General features: G+C 40.8%; 1 protein-coding gene across 1 annotated transcript; it reads right to left on the bottom strand.

Annotated features, from left to right (window-relative positions):
* Positions 1–13,552: 13,552 nt before the first annotated feature.
* LOC110878461 (putative inactive cadmium/zinc-transporting ATPase HMA3) lies at positions 13,553–17,640 on the bottom strand. The gene is made up of 8 exons (XM_022126763.2): positions 17,355–17,640; positions 16,748–17,005; positions 16,333–16,686; positions 16,123–16,260; positions 15,521–15,839; positions 15,064–15,266; positions 14,796–14,998; positions 13,553–14,374 (listed from the first exon to the last, which is right to left on the bottom strand). Exons 1-8 carry the CDS (start codon positions 17,548–17,550, stop codon positions 13,733–13,735), a joined length of 2,313 nt encoding a protein of 770 aa, XP_021982455.1. The 5' UTR covers positions 17,551–17,640; the 3' UTR covers positions 13,553–13,732.
* Positions 17,641–17,935: the final 295 nt, after the last annotated feature.

Below are 17,935 nucleotides of genomic sequence, written 5' to 3'. Positions count from 1 at the left end.
ACCGTTCATGAAACGCATTCAACTATTCCCAAAGTTGGATCCCGTGATGAGGGCAATTCCGTAACATCATATTAAACCTTTCGAAGGATTCATGAAACATCTCCCCCCGATTGTTGTTGGAAACTTCTCAACCCTCTTCTAGCATCATTGGTCTTTTGAGAAGTGTAATATTCATCCAAGAATATTTGCTGCATGTCGGCCCATGTAAAAATGGACGCGGAGGGCAAAGTGTGAAACCATCTCTTTGCTTTATCTTCTAGGGAAAATTGGAAAAGGACCAACTTGACATCATCCACAGAAAACCCTTGACCTCCAATAGTGTTGCAAATGGAGTCGTACATTTCCAAATGAAAGTAGGGTTCTTCCGTTGCTAACCCCTTGAACTTTGGTAAACTTTGGAGGGCGGTTGTTCTAACTTCAAAATTTCTTCCATCCGCACGATGAGGAATCACTACCGGCGAAGGATTGTTAGTGATAATAGGCCGGAAGTGAGCTTCAATTCCCCGTACTACTTCCCGTTGATGTCTTTGAGGGGCACCTAATGGTGCTCTTGGTTGACCCATTTGTCCTTGCATAGGCCCTTGAGGAGCAAACGGTGGTTGATATTGATGTTGATGCATTGGTTGTTGTTTAATCGGCCTTTGAAATTGAGGTTGCATGTTTTGAGGCCGCACTTGATGTAGCGGTGTAGGGCGTTGCAATTGTGGCCCTTGCGGTCTAATGTGTTGCACTCCAACCGGTAGTCTACCCATATTTTGAAGTTGTTGAATTGGTTGACTTTGTTGACCCGCTTCCCCTTGTGGTCCCAAATATCCTCCATCACCCCCATAGTAAAAAAATTTCCTCTTCATACCCCCTAAAATCCTCTTCATACCCATCGTCATATCCATCCCCTTGAATTCCCAAAAATTGCCCAAAGGGAAGAATTGAATATTGAAAACCCGATTGGTTTTGTGGTCTAAAGGATGAAGTAGCATGCACAATAGTTGAATTTGGTGCGATTGTGAAGTTAGAGGATGATTGTCCCGTAGTTGGAGGAAAGAAGTGTGACAATGGTGGAATTGTAATAGAAGGGCTAAAGGTAAGATTGGGTTCAACTTGAGTAGTGATCGGTTGCGTGGTGTTGGTTGGTGTAACTTCAAATGGTGGAGTAGGTTCAATGGTAGTATTAGGTATGGTGGTGTTTGGTGAAGGTTGTGTGGAAGTAGGTATGAATGATGAGGTCGTTTAACCCGTTATGGGTGGTACTTGAGATTCTTGCATGATGTTTCTCGGTGTAATAGGTGAAGTAGGTGAACCAACAATTCTGTTTTCTCGTAATAAAACTCTGTTTTGCCTCAATGTTCTTTCAATTTCCGGATCAAACGATAGCGGTGACGACTTGTGAGAGCCTCTAGTATGCATACACCTGAAAGTACCTGCACTAAACACAACCAGCGTAAACCCGAAAATAACAAAAAACAAAACTACTAGATTAACACACGTTGTGCACTACTCCCTGGCAACGGCGCCAAAATTTACGTGCTTGTCGTGGTACACGCAAATTTAATCCAAATAACAACTAATAGATAGTGGTAAATGGTTATCGAACTCAGGGAGTATGTGGAAAATGTGTTTAATCTATAGCTTTGCAAATTAACTATAATTAACCTAATGTGCAGAAATTAAAATTCAAGAGTTGATTGTTTTGGTTTTAAGAACTAATATTAACTAATTAAATTGCAAATCAAAGATTTTAGTTTTGTAAAAAGATTAGGGACAAGCGACCATCCTAGATTTCAGGTTTTAATCCACACTAATGTTTATGCTTAACTAGAAAGAACCACATAGACATGGCTCGTGTTTGATTATCTGCTTGTGATGAAAGGGAACTAAGTACTCGGATTATAAAATGCGAGGTTGTTACCCGATGATCAATTGACAATTATCCAACCCTAATCCCTCCCATGATATCTCGATTGCCAACGACACCAAGAACGTATGGTTTAGAATTATAAGCAAACAAAAATCAATACTTTACAAACAAACATTCAATCACCATAATAACTCAAACAAACATTCAAAGTTATTATTCTAGAAATTCAAGCACAAACATAGTGTTTCAAAATCAAACCTTACATCTAGGATGATCACTAAAAGTTTAGCCACGCATGACTTGGTACATCATCATCACACAACGATTAATGTTCATACAAATCAAAAACACAAACCAATTGATTAGAAATGTTTGGAACCAAGGAAATCTAGCCAAAATCGCCCCCAATATGCAGAGAAAACGTCCAATCATGAGATAAGATGAAAAGGCACCACAAAAACTGTTTTAATGAGGCAGTTACAAGTTTTCCGTCACCTCCACCGTAATTTACGTTCTCCACCGTAAATTACGATGGACTTCAAGTTGTTACAGTGAGTTGAGACTGTGGTACGGTGGAATCTGGGCAACTTTAGGGTCTACCGTAATTTACGGTACCCACCGTAAATTACGGTGGAGCCCTGATCTTCTTGTTTCTTTCCTTCTTTCCTTCCATGCATGCCCCGTTCCACTCCGTTCCATCCTAAGCAGCGTTTTATCCACTTTTAGCTCCCAAAATATACCTGAAACATAAGCAACTGTGGTTATCTAATTCAAGATAATTACGCAATCAAATGAGGGATAAAATAGTCTTTTAACATCATTAAGGGTTGTCCTATGGACCACCCGTCAGCCCACAACATCCTTGGCCCAACAATTTAAACAACCCAAACTTAATTAAACAACAGTTAACATGTGCGGTCCATTAAACCTTGTGCGATTGAGTTGGGCCACACGGCCCAAATAACGTAACAACTTTACAACTATGTGTGGCCCAAGGCTTGTGCGATCGGCACTGTCTTGTGCGATCCACAAGTCTTGTGCGATCATGCAGTCCTAGCTTGTATAATGTGCTTGAACAGTTACACCAAAACTTGTGCGACTGTCTTGTGCAATTGCCCTTGTGCGATCCAAGGGCTTGTGCGTTCCGCTCTTGTGTGACTAAGGGGCTTGTGCGATCAGTTACATGTTTCCTTAAATTATGCGACTAGTTACAATCACTCAATGGTTTCCAATATCCATTCGATCTATCCATGCTAACATTTTCCAACTATACAATATTCGATCAAATCAATTGATTCACTAATTAATTTGTATGAACCCTAATTAAACATATAGCAAATCATCATCATCACATCAAATCAAATAGCATGATTAGCAACAAGAACCTTAATCCATCATTCATTTAAGCCAAAACTTATATTCTATCCGAGTCTAAACACTTATGGCCAATTACATGAACACAAAGCCTCAACAGTTTATATCATGTTCAATCACAAGATATCACTAAATCATCATGTAATACATATAGATCATAACATCATCTAACATACAACCGATAATCGCAAACACTAACCGGTTGAGAGAGGGATAGGATCGATCCGAGCAAGAAAGCTTCAAGGAAGGGGATGTTGACGTCGTCGACTTCGAGAGGAGAGAAAGAGAGAGTAGGGTTTGTGTGTGTTATGTGATTTTCAAATAATGAGGAGTATACACTCTCCTCATGGGTTATGTGTGTAAAGGGAGTGGGTCGAACCCATTCTTGGGCTGCCCTTTGGTCACGAGCATGAGTTGTGCGGCCCAACAAGGGCTTGTGCGATGGACTAGTGTGGTGCGGTTGAGTTCGTGTTGTGTGATCGCATTACATATACATGTATTACACATAAACACATAACGTAATAACCATAACATTCCATTAAATAAATGCATCACATAATCACGTAGCGTTCAAAACATGTTATACAGAGCACAAGGATAGGTTTTGAAATGCGAGTTGTTACATTATCCCCAAGTTGAAAGAAATTTTGTCCCGAAATTTAGCGCGTGTACTCACTGAGGAAGCTAGTTAGGTTGCATGGTTTCCTGGGGTGTCACATCCTTCCCCCGTTGGTTTGGAATTTCGTCCCGAAATTCCGCAGTAGCTTCGACCTCAGTAGTGGTTGAACTTTTCGCGAACAATTGGGGATACTTTTGTTTCATTTGGTCTTCTCGTTCCCAGGTAAGCTCTGGGCCACGACGGGAGTTCCAACGAACTCGGACAAGGGGTATTCTGGTACGCTTGAGAACCTTAACTTCTCGGTCAGTAATCTCTACTGGTTCTTCAACGAATCATAGCTGATCGTCGATTGTTAGCTCCTTCAAAGGAACTATAAGGGTCTCATCTGACAGACACTTCTTCAGATTCGACACGTGAAATACGTTGTGAACTCCACTGAGTTCTGCGGGTAGATTCAGTTTGTAGGCCACTTTACCTATTTTCTCTATGATTTCGAAAGGTCCAACGTATCGCGGTTTAAGCTTGCCTCGTTTGCCAAACGAACCACACCTTTCCAAGGTGAGACTTTGAGTAGCACTCGATCCCCAACCTGGAACTCGAGAGGTTTCCTGCGCTTATCAGTGTAGCTTTTCTGACGATCGCGAGCTGCCGCCATTCGTTGTCGTATCTGAGCAATCTTATCAGTTGCGTCTACCACAAGTCCTGGGCCAGTGATTTGGTTGTCACCCACTTCTGCCCAGCAAAGAGGTGATCGGCATTTACGCCCGTACAATGCCTCAAATGGAGCAGCCTGGATACTAGTGTGGTAACTGTTATTATATGAAAACTCCACTAACGGGAGATGCTTTTCCCAGCCATTACCAAAGTCGATCACACATGCCCTAAGCATGTCTTCAAGGGTTTGGATGGTGCGTTCAGACTGCCCATCCGTTTGCGGGTGATATGTTGTGCTCATGTCTAACCGAGAGCCAAAAGACTTGTGCATAGCTTGCCACAACTCAGAAGTAAAACGTGCATCATGATCAGAAATGATAGAGGTTGGCACTCCATGCCTTGGCACTACTTCCTTTAAGTAAACGTCTGCTAAGGTAGAGAACTTGTCTGTTTCTTTGATAGCCAAAAAGTGTGCAGACTTAGTCAACCGATCCACTACCACCCAAACAGTGTCATTTCCGCGTTGAGTTCTAGGCAGGCTAGTAACGAAATCCATGGAAATTTGCTCCCATTTTCCATGTCGGTATTTCTGGTTGTTGAAGTAGGTCTGATGATTTCTGGTATTCACTCTTGACTCTCGCACAAGTCAAACATTTACTGACGTAAGTTGCTATGTTGGCTTTCATGCTAGGCCACCAATACGTAGTCTTTAAGTCGTGGTACATCTTATCCGAACCAGGATATACTGAGTAACGAGACTTATGCGCTTCATCCATCACAAGCTCGCGTAAGTTTCCATAAAGTGGGACTCAGATCCGCCCTGTCACGTAATAGGCGCCGTCTTCCTTTTGTTCTAACCGTTTCTTTGATCCTCTCAGGGACTCAGCCCTGATGTTCTCTGCTTTCAATGCTTCGACCTGAGCATCGCGAATTTGAGCGGGAAGACTAGAGTGGATGGTAAGCTGTAACGCACGCACGCGCTTAGGTTTGGTTTCCTTTCGACTGAGGGCGTCAGCCACAACATTGGCTCTGCCTGGATGGTACATGATTGCGCATTCATAATCGTTTAAGAGTTCGATTCATCATTGCTGTCGAATGCTCCATTCCTTCTGGTCGAAGATATGCTGGAGACTCTTGTGATCGGTATAAATGGTGTATTTGGTACCGTCCAAGTAATGTCTCCATATCTTGAGTGTAAAGACTACGGCTCCCAACTCCCAGTCGTGAGTAGTGTAGTTCTTTTCGTGAACTTTATGTTGGCGTGACGTGTAAGCAATAACTTCCTCATGTTGCATCATCTGACGACCAAGTCCTTGGATTGACGCGTCACAAAATCGTCCGTGCCTTCAGGTAACGAGAGGATAGGTGCGCTTCAAAGTTTCAACTTCAGCTGTTGAAACATGGATTCCTGAGCATCACCCCAACGGTAGGTGACACCCTTCTGAGTAAGGACAGTAAGGGACTGCGCACACTTCGAGAACTCCTTGGTAAACCTCTTGTAGCATCCTACAAATCCCAAGATTTGCAGGCCAGTTCTTGATTGAGTCAACCTTGGATGGATCGACTTGAATCCCATCCCTATTAACCACGTGGTCTAGGGAATGGACTTCACGAAGCCAAAAGTCACCTTTCGAGATCTTAGCATAAGCTGTCCTTTACGAAGAAGTTCCAAAATAAGTCGCAAATGGCTCCCTTGCAACTGGTCGAACAGGTTATTAATACGAGGGAGAGAGTATCGATTCTTCACGGTCACCTTGTTGAGTTCGTGGTAATCAATGCACATGCGGAAGGCACCGTCCTTTTTCTTTACGAACAACGCTGGAGCTTCCCAAGGCGAAGAGCTAGGATGAATGAAACCCTTGCCCAAAAGTTCCTGAAGCTGAGTGGACAATTCCTCTAGTTCTTGATGGGGATAAGTGATAAGGAGCACGAGCTATTGGTGCTGCTCCAGGAGCTAGCTCGATTTGAAATTCAGCCTGACGGCGAGGCGGAAGGTCAGGTAATTCCTCAGGGAAAGTCGTGTACAATCGGGGTATCTTCTATCTCCTTTTCTTTTCGTCAAGGTGTCAGTAACAAGAATTAGGATAACAGTGTGGCCCTTTCGTGAGCATTTCCGGGCCTTAAGGAAAAGATGATGTTCACCACAGCGTTACTCTTGTTGCTACGAATAATAAGAGGTTCTTCACCTGAACAAGGAATGCGGACGATTTCTCCTTACAAAGAATCTCTCCTCGATGATGAGACAACCAATCCATCCCGATAACGACGTCGAAGTTACCAAGTATGAAGGGGATAGGGTCGATAGAGAAGGTCGGACCGGTTTAAGCGAGGTTACAACCCTTAACTATGTGTGTGCCCTCAAGACTTGTCCATTAGCTAGTTCTACAACATGCTTGGTGTTTTAAGGTTATTGGGGTACGCTTAAGCATCTGACTAACTCTTAGGAACACATATCTAACATCGGCACCCGAATCAATTAGATAGAAACAAAGAAATTGTCTGGTAGGAACTTACCCACCACAACGTTGGGGTTGTTTCTTTCTTCTCCTTGTCCATTCAGGAACTCACGCTTATCAGCCCTGTGGTTATCATTATTGTCTCCGTTATTGTTCCCGTTGCCCTGGTTGCTGTTGTTGTCACGATTCTGCCTCATCTGCGGACAGTTTCTCTTGAGGTGGTCTTCAGCTCCACATCGAAAACACCCCTTTTTGCTACCATGCTGCTGCTGGTTCCGGTTTGCAAGATATGGGCTCCTGCAGTCTCTAGCCATATGTCCCGTCTTCTTGCACCGATGGCAACACGATCCTGCACATGACCCGCTGTGGTGCCGTTGGCATTTGCGGCATCTCGGCTTATTCCCTAGGTATCCCCCTTGATTCTGGTAGTTCAGCCCCTGCTTTACGGGTTTCCTGTGCGGGTCCTATTGTGTAGAGCTAGGACCCTCACCCTGGTGATCGCCCCAAACATACTTGTTACTATTAAGAGCATTTGCATTGGAAAAGTTACGCTTGGGCAACTTGCCCTCTTCCGCCGCCTGATCGGGGAGTTGGTGCGCCAAACGAACGACTTGCTGGATTGTGGAAAGGTTGGCCGCAATTACAGACCCTTAGATTTCCGGGACTAAGCCTCTGAGGTATAGCTTGATTTGTCTAGATATGGGTTGTGACAAGCTAGGACATAAGGCAACCAAGTCGTTGGACCTCTTTGTGTATGCCTCAATCTCTGATCCTTCCATCTTCAAACCATAATACTCTATTTCAAGTTTCAGAATGTCGTCCAGGTGGCAAAATTCTTCCTTAATCAAATCCTTGAAGTCGTTCCAGAGGGTGGCATTCGCGTCTGCCAACCCGAGCATCTGAACTTGTGTGTTCCACCAAGAATATGCCTTCCCTTGTAATGTGCCAGTAGCGTACTCTACTCATTTGCTGGCAGGGCTTTCACTTTCCTTGAATGTATATTTGATTCTTCGGATCCAGTGTAGAAGGCCGATTGCCCCTCTAGTGCCGTCGAAAGTGGGAGGTTTGCATTCCAAGAATGCCTTGAAGGTGCCTAGGCGTGTTTGAGTGTGCATGGGTTGACTCCCTGTTTGGGTTGCTAAAGCTTCAGCAACCCGTTCATTAATCAAGGTCGTCAGCTGATCCTGAGTCAAGTTGAGACACCCACTCATGATCTTCACATTAAGGGAAACATAGGTGAGAAAGGTGTCACATAAGTGCGTAAGCATGGGATGAGAGGCGAGAGTAAGCACACAGGGTTTTTAGTCAGTGGCTATGTCAACCAAGTATACCATAAATGATGCACTACTTAACAAACAGGCAGGCAATACAAACAGAAACCATATTACCTATAGTGTGTTGAGTCTTGCACGTGAAGCGAAGTGTCGTTGTGGATTGTTGAGCACTGTACAGGTTATAGTCTGGTTTTATCAAAACTTTCTCCCCTTTTAAAACCAAGTTCACTATAACCAATGGCTCTAATACCAATCTGTCACACCCCTAAAATCCACACGCGGAGTATCACCGCATGGAGGCGTGACATGACTAGGACCAAGCCACCAATCATATTGAACAATATAGTAAAGTAATTAAAAGTTCAACCACACAATATAACTGGTGTCTAAAAACAGTTTAACAAGTCTAAGTTATCAGCGGAAGCATTCAGTTCAAAACCCAAATCATAAATTAAAAGTGTTTAAGTTCATCATGAACACTCAATGTCCATGCTCCACAACGACTCTTCCCCATGCAAGCTCCTGCTAAACCTAGTGACCTGCAAAGCATGTAGTAACGAGTCAACAACAAAGTTGAGCGAGTTCACAGTTGGGTGTTTGTTTAAGTTATTCCAAAAAAACATAGTTTCCTGGGGTTTACCCCATAGTTGAAAACGTTATTTGTTTAATCCCATTTACTCTGGCAATCCAGCCGTGGGGGCTACCCCGTGTTACTAGACTCGTTACCATATCGACTACTGACGTTAGTCATGTTTATGTGCCCTAGCGTCGGTATCTATCATCACTGACGTGCCATAGTCCATTAGTCCACGCCCGTCCTCTGCGGCACGGTGTGAGGTTTGTCAAACCTAATAGCGCTATTTAACTAATGACCCGTTCGCCATTGGCCTCGGCGATTAAGTCGATATAAAGGAGGGACTTGGTGATAGAGTTTTGGTCTAGTGAATTTTAAACTGTCCAAGGGGACGAGGAATTACATTCCTTAACCCGTACTGTCCTACCCAAGAAGGACGAGGAATCCATATTCCTTAACCCATTCCCAACCCACCGGGAATTACCATGCTTTGTAGAAAGTGTGAACTCACCTTAGGTTAGCTCGGCAGATAAGCGAAAGGTCAATCGAGCTGCTAGGGGTCAACCACGTCCTAACATGGTTACCATACAATTCAGGTCTAGGTTCAAGTAGTGCACGTAGGTTTACACATAAGCTAACAGGTTGCGAACACGTATTGATCATGGCGAACACGTAGCACAAATTTACAGTCAAATACACCTAATTGTCCAACTTGTGCGACTCAGATGATTGGGCTCGCATAAGTTCATCGGCTCAATCATCTTGTGCGATTCCGTAATTGAAGTCTAATAAACATTGGGCCCAACCTATTGTGCGATCAGCACACTTGTGTGATCCACAATGGGTTGTGCGATCCGATAATCCCAGCCCACAACATCCTTGGCCCAACAGTTTAAACAGCCCAAACTTAATTAAACAACAGTTAACATGTGCGGTCCATTAAACCTTGTGCGATTGAGTTGGGCCACACGGCCCAAATAACGTAACAACTTTACAACTATGTGTGGCCCAAGGCTTGTGTGATCGACACTGTCTTGTGCGATCCACAAGTCTTGTGCGATCATGCAGTCCTAGCTTGTATAATGTGCTTGAACAGTTGCACCAAAACTTGTGTGACTGTCTTGTGCAATTGCCCTTGTGTGATCCAAGGGCTTGTGCGTTCAGCTCTTGTGCGACTAAGGGGCTTGTGCGATCATTTATATGTTTCCTAAAATTATGCGATCAGTTACAATCACTCAATGGTTTCCAATATCCATTCGATCTATCCATGCTAACAGTTTCCAACTATACAATATTCGATCAAACCAATTGATTCACTAATTAATTTGTATGAACCCTAATTAAACATATAGCAAATCATCATCATCACATCAAATCAAATAGCATGATTAGCAACAAGAACCTTAATCCATCATTCATTCAAGCCAAAACTTATATTCTATCCGAGTCTAAACACTTATGGCCGATTACATGAGCACAAAGCCTCAACAGTTTATATCATGTTCAATCACAAGATATCACTAAATCATCATGTAATACATATAGATCATAACATCATCTAACATACAACCGATAATTGCAAACACTAACCGGTTGAGAGAGGGATAGGATCGATCCGAGCAAGAAAGCTTCAAGGAAGGGGATGTTGATGTCGTCGGCTTCGAGAGGAGAGAAAGAGAGAGTAGGGTTTGTGTGTGTTATGTGATTTGCAAATAATGAGGAGCATACACTCTCCTCGTGGGTTATGTGTGTAAAGGGAGTGGGCCGAACCCATTCTTGGGCTGCCCTTTGGTCACGAGCATGAGTTGTGCGGCCCAACAAGGGCTTTTGCGATGGACTAGTGTGGTGCGGTTGAGTTCGTGTTGTGTGATCGCATTACATATACATGTATTACACATAAACACATAACGTAATAACCATAATATTCCATTAAATAAATGCATCACATAATCACGTCGCGTTCAAAACATGTTATACAGAGCACAAGGATAGGTTTTGAAATGCGAGTTGTCACAGTTGTGCTACGTTAGAATGTTTCGAGAACAAAATGTTCTAAAAAGGAAGTTGAGAATGTATGAAAGAATGAGTCCTCCGACCCTATAATGGCCCCTATTCATGTTGCCTCCCACATTCAAGCTAAGATATTGTAAAGGAAAAGTACCTGAGTTACACCCGAGGGATACAACCATGGACTCCTGCTCCTACCGACTAACACCACACCCATACAAACACGACTTGTGAAAATTGATCTTTAGGCCGGAGGCGAGATGAAAACAGTGGAATAACTGTAAAATGGTTAACATGCTAGATTAGACCATTGGCAGATTAGAAATGCATCATCGGCGTACAAAAGGTGTGACAAACAAGGGCCACCGTATAGAAGTTGTACCCCACAAATCAAACCCACCGAGATAGCTTTACGAACCATGACCAACACCGCCTCCATCGCCAAAACAAACAAGAAAGATGAAAGGGGGTCACCTTGTCGGACGCCTTTTGTTCATTGAAATTCCCATGTAGGTGAGCTAATCACCAGGACAATGCTCTGGCCGAAGCTAAGATGCCCCTCACCCATTTCTCCAAATTGGAGGGAAATTCATTTACATCAGAATCAAATCAAGGAACTCCTAGTTGAAGTTGTCAAAAGCCTGTTCGATATCAAATTTTAAGAGAAAAACTTGAGATTTCTGATTTTTTTTAGCCATGAGGGTACCTCATTAAGTATGAGCAGGCCCTCTATGATGTTTCTACCAGCAAGGAAAGCAATTTGCATCTCGGAGACCACCGACCCTATCACCATTTTTAGACTATTCGCCAACACCTTAGAAATGGCTTTGTTTATACATCTAATAAGGCTAATTGGGAGGTATTCGTTTAATGATAATGGATCAACACATTTACATATGAGGGTATTAAAGACGAACTACAACCTTAATCACCTCGTTTTCATGAAACTCCGCCATTAAATTATAGAAGTCCGGTCCCAAAATATCTCAGAAGTGTTTTTTGAAAGAAAAGTTGAACCCGTCGGGTCCAGATGCCTTATCCACCCCGCATTTCCATGTTGTTGTTTTTATATCCAAATGTGTAAATTCTCCGGCTAAGCTTTCAACATCCATGGAGCTAAGGGGTTTAAAGGGACTGCATTTAAACTTTAACTTGACACCATCTTTTCCGTGAACCTGTATAAGTCAGTGTGAAATGTGAAATTCTCATTATCTACGTGGCATTTACATGGTACACTTTTTTGTTCACATTTCATACTTTTTTTGTTAAAACAAAACATAATCAACCCTTTATTCTAAACTTCAATCATAGTGAAAAACAAATTCATGATTTGAGTAGATGTTAAGATTTTATTACATTTGATAGGGGCGTTATAAGATTCCTCAAGTTGAGAGTTTTTAGGATTTAATGTATAAAGTACAATATAAAAATAAAAAAAAATTAGTCCTTCAAATGATAACTACATTTTAATCTCACCATCTTGATAACATCGTGATTAACCAAATTCTCATTAATTATTTGAGTTAACTTTTATTTTGCTCTATGTGATTTGGTAATTTTAACGGTTTTGCCCCAATAGTTTAAAAATAGCCATTTTCCTCCCTGATTTTTCTAACTTATCGTCATTTTGCTCCCCGCCTCTAACTCCACCAAAAAATCCATTAACTAGAAGGGTATTTTGGTAATTTTATAGATAAAAGTAAGGGCATGTAAGTCTTTTCACCTAAATAAATCTATAACGTGTTTATTTACATATACATAAGTAATTTTTTTCTGATCCCCCATCTTTCCAACCACTCTTTCTACCATCCACCACCACCTGCAACTACCACGACTACCGCGACTTTTAACGAAACGTTTTAATTGAGTTAGAGCCAGGGAACAAACTACCGAAATACCCCTACTTTTAATGACTATATTTAAATTATTGGAGCAAAACCGTTAAAATGACTAAACCACAGGGAGCAAAACGAAAGTTAACTCTAATTATTTAGTTGTTACACTTTGTCCCCCTTGTAAAAAAAAAGTAACAACCACACGATTCTTAAACGACCATAACTTTTTCGTACGTTAATATTTAAAAAAAAAAATAAACCATAAAAACATGCATTTTATTATCTTTAATTTGAGTATAATATTACTATAGTTTTTTTAATTAAAAATGGACATGTTACGTAATTAACATTGGTTAGTGAGCAATAACTGAATCGTTAATCGAAACCGAACCGAAAACAGATGACCGAACCGAAATCAACAAAAAACTAAACTAACCAAAAACCGATTAACCAAAAATCGAATTAACTAAAAACCGGTTATCATTTTTTTTTGTATCCCCGTTTAACCAAAATTAACCGAAAACCAATTAACCAAAAACCAGTTATCGTTTTTTTGTATCCCCGTTTAACCAAAATTAACCGAACCGAACTGAACCATTCATATTTTTATATATTTATATCTTTTATACCTCTTGTTCATGTATTTATACTTTCATTTTATGAATTTATACACCATTTCATGTATTTATAAGCAAAAGTTTTAGCCAAAATTTGGTTTTGGTTATTAACCGAAATTAAACGAACCAAACCAAAAACCGTCAATCTAACTGAATAAACCAAATTGATTAACTGAAAACCAACTAGCTAATAAAATAGAACATCGGTTTCCGCTTCAGTTGAGGATAATAACAGAACCGACCAAACCATGCCTGTGTTTCCGGCCGCATTGTGCACACCGTTCTAGTTTAATTTGAATATGGTTTGCTGAAGTTTGAAAATTTTACCATCACAATTCACACATTAACATGTCAAGCAAATTCCCAAACGGGCAACAATATTTACATTACACCCACAAATTTTACATAAAATACCACCCCAACACTTATAACCACTAACTATATACATCTTGAGATATTGTGGACATTTACTCGATCACAATTTCTGATAGATGTCCCTTCTTGTCAATCAGTGGATGGACTAACTCGTTATCTTCCGTTTCGGGTATAACATCGCGAGCACAACAACTGCCGTTTTCTTTAGCTTCTTGTACTACCAAATGCTTCAGCTCGTCCTGACCACAACAACCACCCTGCTTTTGAACCTTAGTAGCAGCAGACAAGCACTGCGTTTTCATGCTTTTCGACGGTGTACCTTGCAACAAAAGCATGCTGTTAAAAATCAGTAGCAAACAGGTCCCGACATCGGCAAGAACTGCAGCCCAAACTAGCGGGTGGCCCGCAATAGCTAATGCAATTACAGCAGCCTTGGTGACTGTGGCAATAAATATATTTTCAAATATTTTTCTGCGGGTTTTTCTGGCGAGTCTCACGGCTATTGGCACTTTTCTGATATCATTTGACATTAGGATTATGTGTCCGGTTTCGTTTGCTAATGCTGATCCGGAAACACCCATTGAGATCCCGATATCTGCTGTGGCTAAAGCAGGTGCATCATTCAGCCCATCCCCAACCATGGCTGTTTTGGATTCTTTTTGAAGTTCTTTTATAATTTTAGCTTTATCTTGAGGTAAAAGTTGTGCATGAACAGACTCTAATGCCCCTCCTAACTGCAAAATCAAGACCAATTCACTACTAGAAAAATGTCAATTTGTTACGAAAATTTCCAACGCAAAACGTTACAAATTCGGACATATTTGCAACACATTTTTGACGGAAAAAAATGCGTCACAAGTGCGTTGCAAAACTTTAAAGCTCTAAACTGAAATTGCGTTGAAAATTCGTCATAAAATTCCGACACCATATTTTTGTCGTAAATGCGTTAAAGATTGCGTAGTAAATGCGTAGTAAATAGTTTTCAACATGGTTTTTTCCAACATCAAGGTTTTGTTGCAAATGTGTAACAAACTTGAATTTGCTACGCAATTGTAACGGAAAAGCTTGTTAGAAAATGCCAAATTTCTAGTAGTGATTTAAGCACAAAGAAGCGGCACATGATCACACGTTGAGAACAAGAAGTTTGGTGTTCACCTGATTTTGTGCATAATCAGCTGCATCTTGACAATCTCCTGTAAGCATGGCTGTTCTAATCCCCATAAATTTAAGTTCTTCGAGTGCTTCCTTTACTCCGATTCTACATGAATCAGAGAGACTAAAGATTCCAGCAGGAGTAGACCCCAAAAATATGTAACCGATCGAATTCCCTTCATTATTTTCGCTCTCATTCGTTGGAACTGATTAAAAAACAAGTAAGAAAACATAATGGGAGTAAAACAGCATCTAGAAAACCGAGGTTTACCTTGTGAACACCCTGCTCTAATGCCAATCTTTTGGTTTCCGACATAAACATCTTGTCCATCAATCTTTCCAAAAATACCTTCGCCAGGGAAATCTTTGAATTCCTCCACATTGTCTGGTTGTGGTTCGACTGAATGAGCGCGTGCATAGTCTACAAGCGCTGCAGCCATTGGATGACTAGACTTGCTCTCTAGGCTTGAAACCCTTCAAGAATCACTCCAATGTAATAAAAAGGTTAGGTGGAAATTCTGACCCATTTACTTATAAATGGGCCAGTTTAGTGAGATGTTTTATCTGTAATCGGTGAAATGGGTTGAAACTTGAAAGTCGCTAGTGCATAGAAAAACCCCAATTGCTTTATTTACAAAATTAGATTGTTATTAACTTTGAATAATACTAACTGTTTATAATAAATTTTAAAAGATTCAGACAAAAAGTGTTTAGGATGAATAACTTACCAGTATAACAATTTGTGACTGTTAATGAGCGGATGGAAGTTGGACACAGAGAACTCCCCTTTAGTGATTGTGCCGGTTTTGTCAAAACAAATAGATTTAACCGTAGAAAGCGTTTCAAGGTATTCTGCCCCTTTAACTAGAAGTCCAGATGTAGCAGCTTTTGACAATGCACAGAATGCTGCAACGGGTGTAGACAAGATGAGCGCACATGGACATGCACTTACCAAAACCACCAATGCTAAGTGATACCATTTTTCCACATCTTGGACACGTAAAGCAGCCGGTATTCCAGCTAAGCATGCGGCTACTACACACACAGCTGCAAAACCCAAGTGACATCCGGCATGATTCGCTTTGTTTTTGTAACCAGAAGCTTACAGACAAACAAATAAACGTACCCAGTAAAATCCCACTTGTAGCAGTTTTGGCCCTGGGGAGGGTGGGATGAGGAAAAACCTTACCCCTATCCCGGGGGATAGTGAGGCTAAATTATTAAAACATAATCAAGACTCGATACATAAATAGCTCGGAAGCTTAACAAGGTGAATTATTTCTCCCATGAACAAATTACAAATCAAAAGAATTACAGAGAAAAATTGTACCTGGTGTGTAATACTTGGCGAATTTGTCCACATATCTTTGAGTTTTTGATTTATTACTCTGAGCTTCCTCGACAAGCTTCGCCATCTTTGCTACTACACAGGCTTCAGCTAGAGTGGTAGTTTTAACAGTGATATAACCTAAAAGATATTTGAGTTAAAAAAATTGATTTTAGTTAGTTTTAAACATAACATATGTGGATCAAGCAGTACCATTTAGATTAACAGTGCCTGCCCAAACATTGGAATCTACTTGTTTAGAAACCGGAAACGATTCACCAGTTAAAGCCTTCTCATCAACTTCACAGTTCCCATCCACAACTACTCCGTCAATGGGGATCATGGTCCCAGCCTTAACTGCAAGTCTTGTATTGACCATCACTTCCTTGGTGTTGACTTCTTCACCAGTGTCCGCTAATACAGCCGTTTGAGGAGCTATGCTTAACAATGATGACATCACAGCAGCGGCCTTGTGACTGGCCCTTATCTCGAGCCATTCTGATATATTCAACAAAAACACAATCGTCCCGGCTTCCCAGTAATCCTTTAGGAAAACAGATCCTCCAGCTGCATATAAGAAGTGATTAGAACAACTGCAACTTAAATATCACATGTATGTGTAGTTTACCTGCAATTAGCATGAGAATGTTGATGTCGAATTCAAGGTTCGTTAGTGATGCGATAGCTTTCAAAACCAACGGTATGATGCCAACAACGACAGCACCAAGAGCCAACCATTGAAATGGTGAATAAACATATTTGAAAAATGACAACAAAAGTAACAGACCACACACCACTGCAAAAGGACTTGGCCACTTGTTTTGGTAGCTTTGCTCTCCTTTCATTCTCACATTTGCTTCTAGCCGTACTCGGTTTAGTGCCTTAACTAATCATTCAAACTCAACAAACTATTACTTGATCCAATCTTCACATGAACATTAACAACTTTTCTTATTTTCAGGGAAGTAATTTCAAACTTATTCTTCAGGAAGATATATATTTAATTTTGCAAAAAAAAGCATGAAAGGTTCCAGTTATACAGGTCAACGAAATTAAAAAAACTAACTGCTACATACATACTACAATATATTATAATTATAAATAAATAAATAAAACTATTATTTTAAACTTTTACTTTTATTCAATGTTTGTTCATCATCTCATTCAAATTGATTTAAACTGAGAAGAAGTTGTTAATTCTAAACATATTGGTATCAAGAGAGAGAGATTATTACCGATTTGAAGCTGCGAAATGAGCGCGACATCGTGAAGAACAATAACAGTTCTGGTTGGAACGATGACGGAGACATGATGAACACCTTGGAGAGGTTTAAGAATCCTGTCGATCAGTTGCACCTCAGATGAACAACATAGACCTAACACATCGAAATAGCTTCTCTCCAAATCCTTTGATGAATCTCCAGCAGCCATCTCTCCAATAGACTTCTTGCGGGTGTTATTGTTAATCAGTTAATGTATCTATTTGTAGGGGCTGGATGGAGAAAAAGGTGTTTTTTCTTTTCTAAAGAAGATTACGTAACAAACATTTGTTTTATATATATTCCCTATCAACAAAACATAGTTTAATTATGCAATTAAAAAAAATATTGACTATATCTCCAACTGAACTACTGAAAAATGGGCCTGAATTTCTCATTAAACATCCAAACCAGGAGCCTCATTGGCGTCTTTTACAGAACAAAGCCAAGGTCGTTTTCTGTCATGCGGCATCACCATGACAAAAGGCATGGAACCTTTGAATTTTGTTCAGCTTTTTGTAATTGTAATTCATATGTTTGATTCATGTTTAGAATTC

The sequence above is a fragment of the Helianthus annuus genome, chromosome 9, assembly GCF_002127325.2.
Source record: "Helianthus annuus cultivar XRQ/B chromosome 9, HanXRQr2.0-SUNRISE, whole genome shotgun sequence".
Lineage (NCBI taxonomy): Eukaryota > Viridiplantae > Streptophyta > Magnoliopsida > Asterales > Asteraceae > Helianthus > Helianthus annuus.
This window is presented reverse-complemented; position numbering and strand designations above follow the sequence as displayed.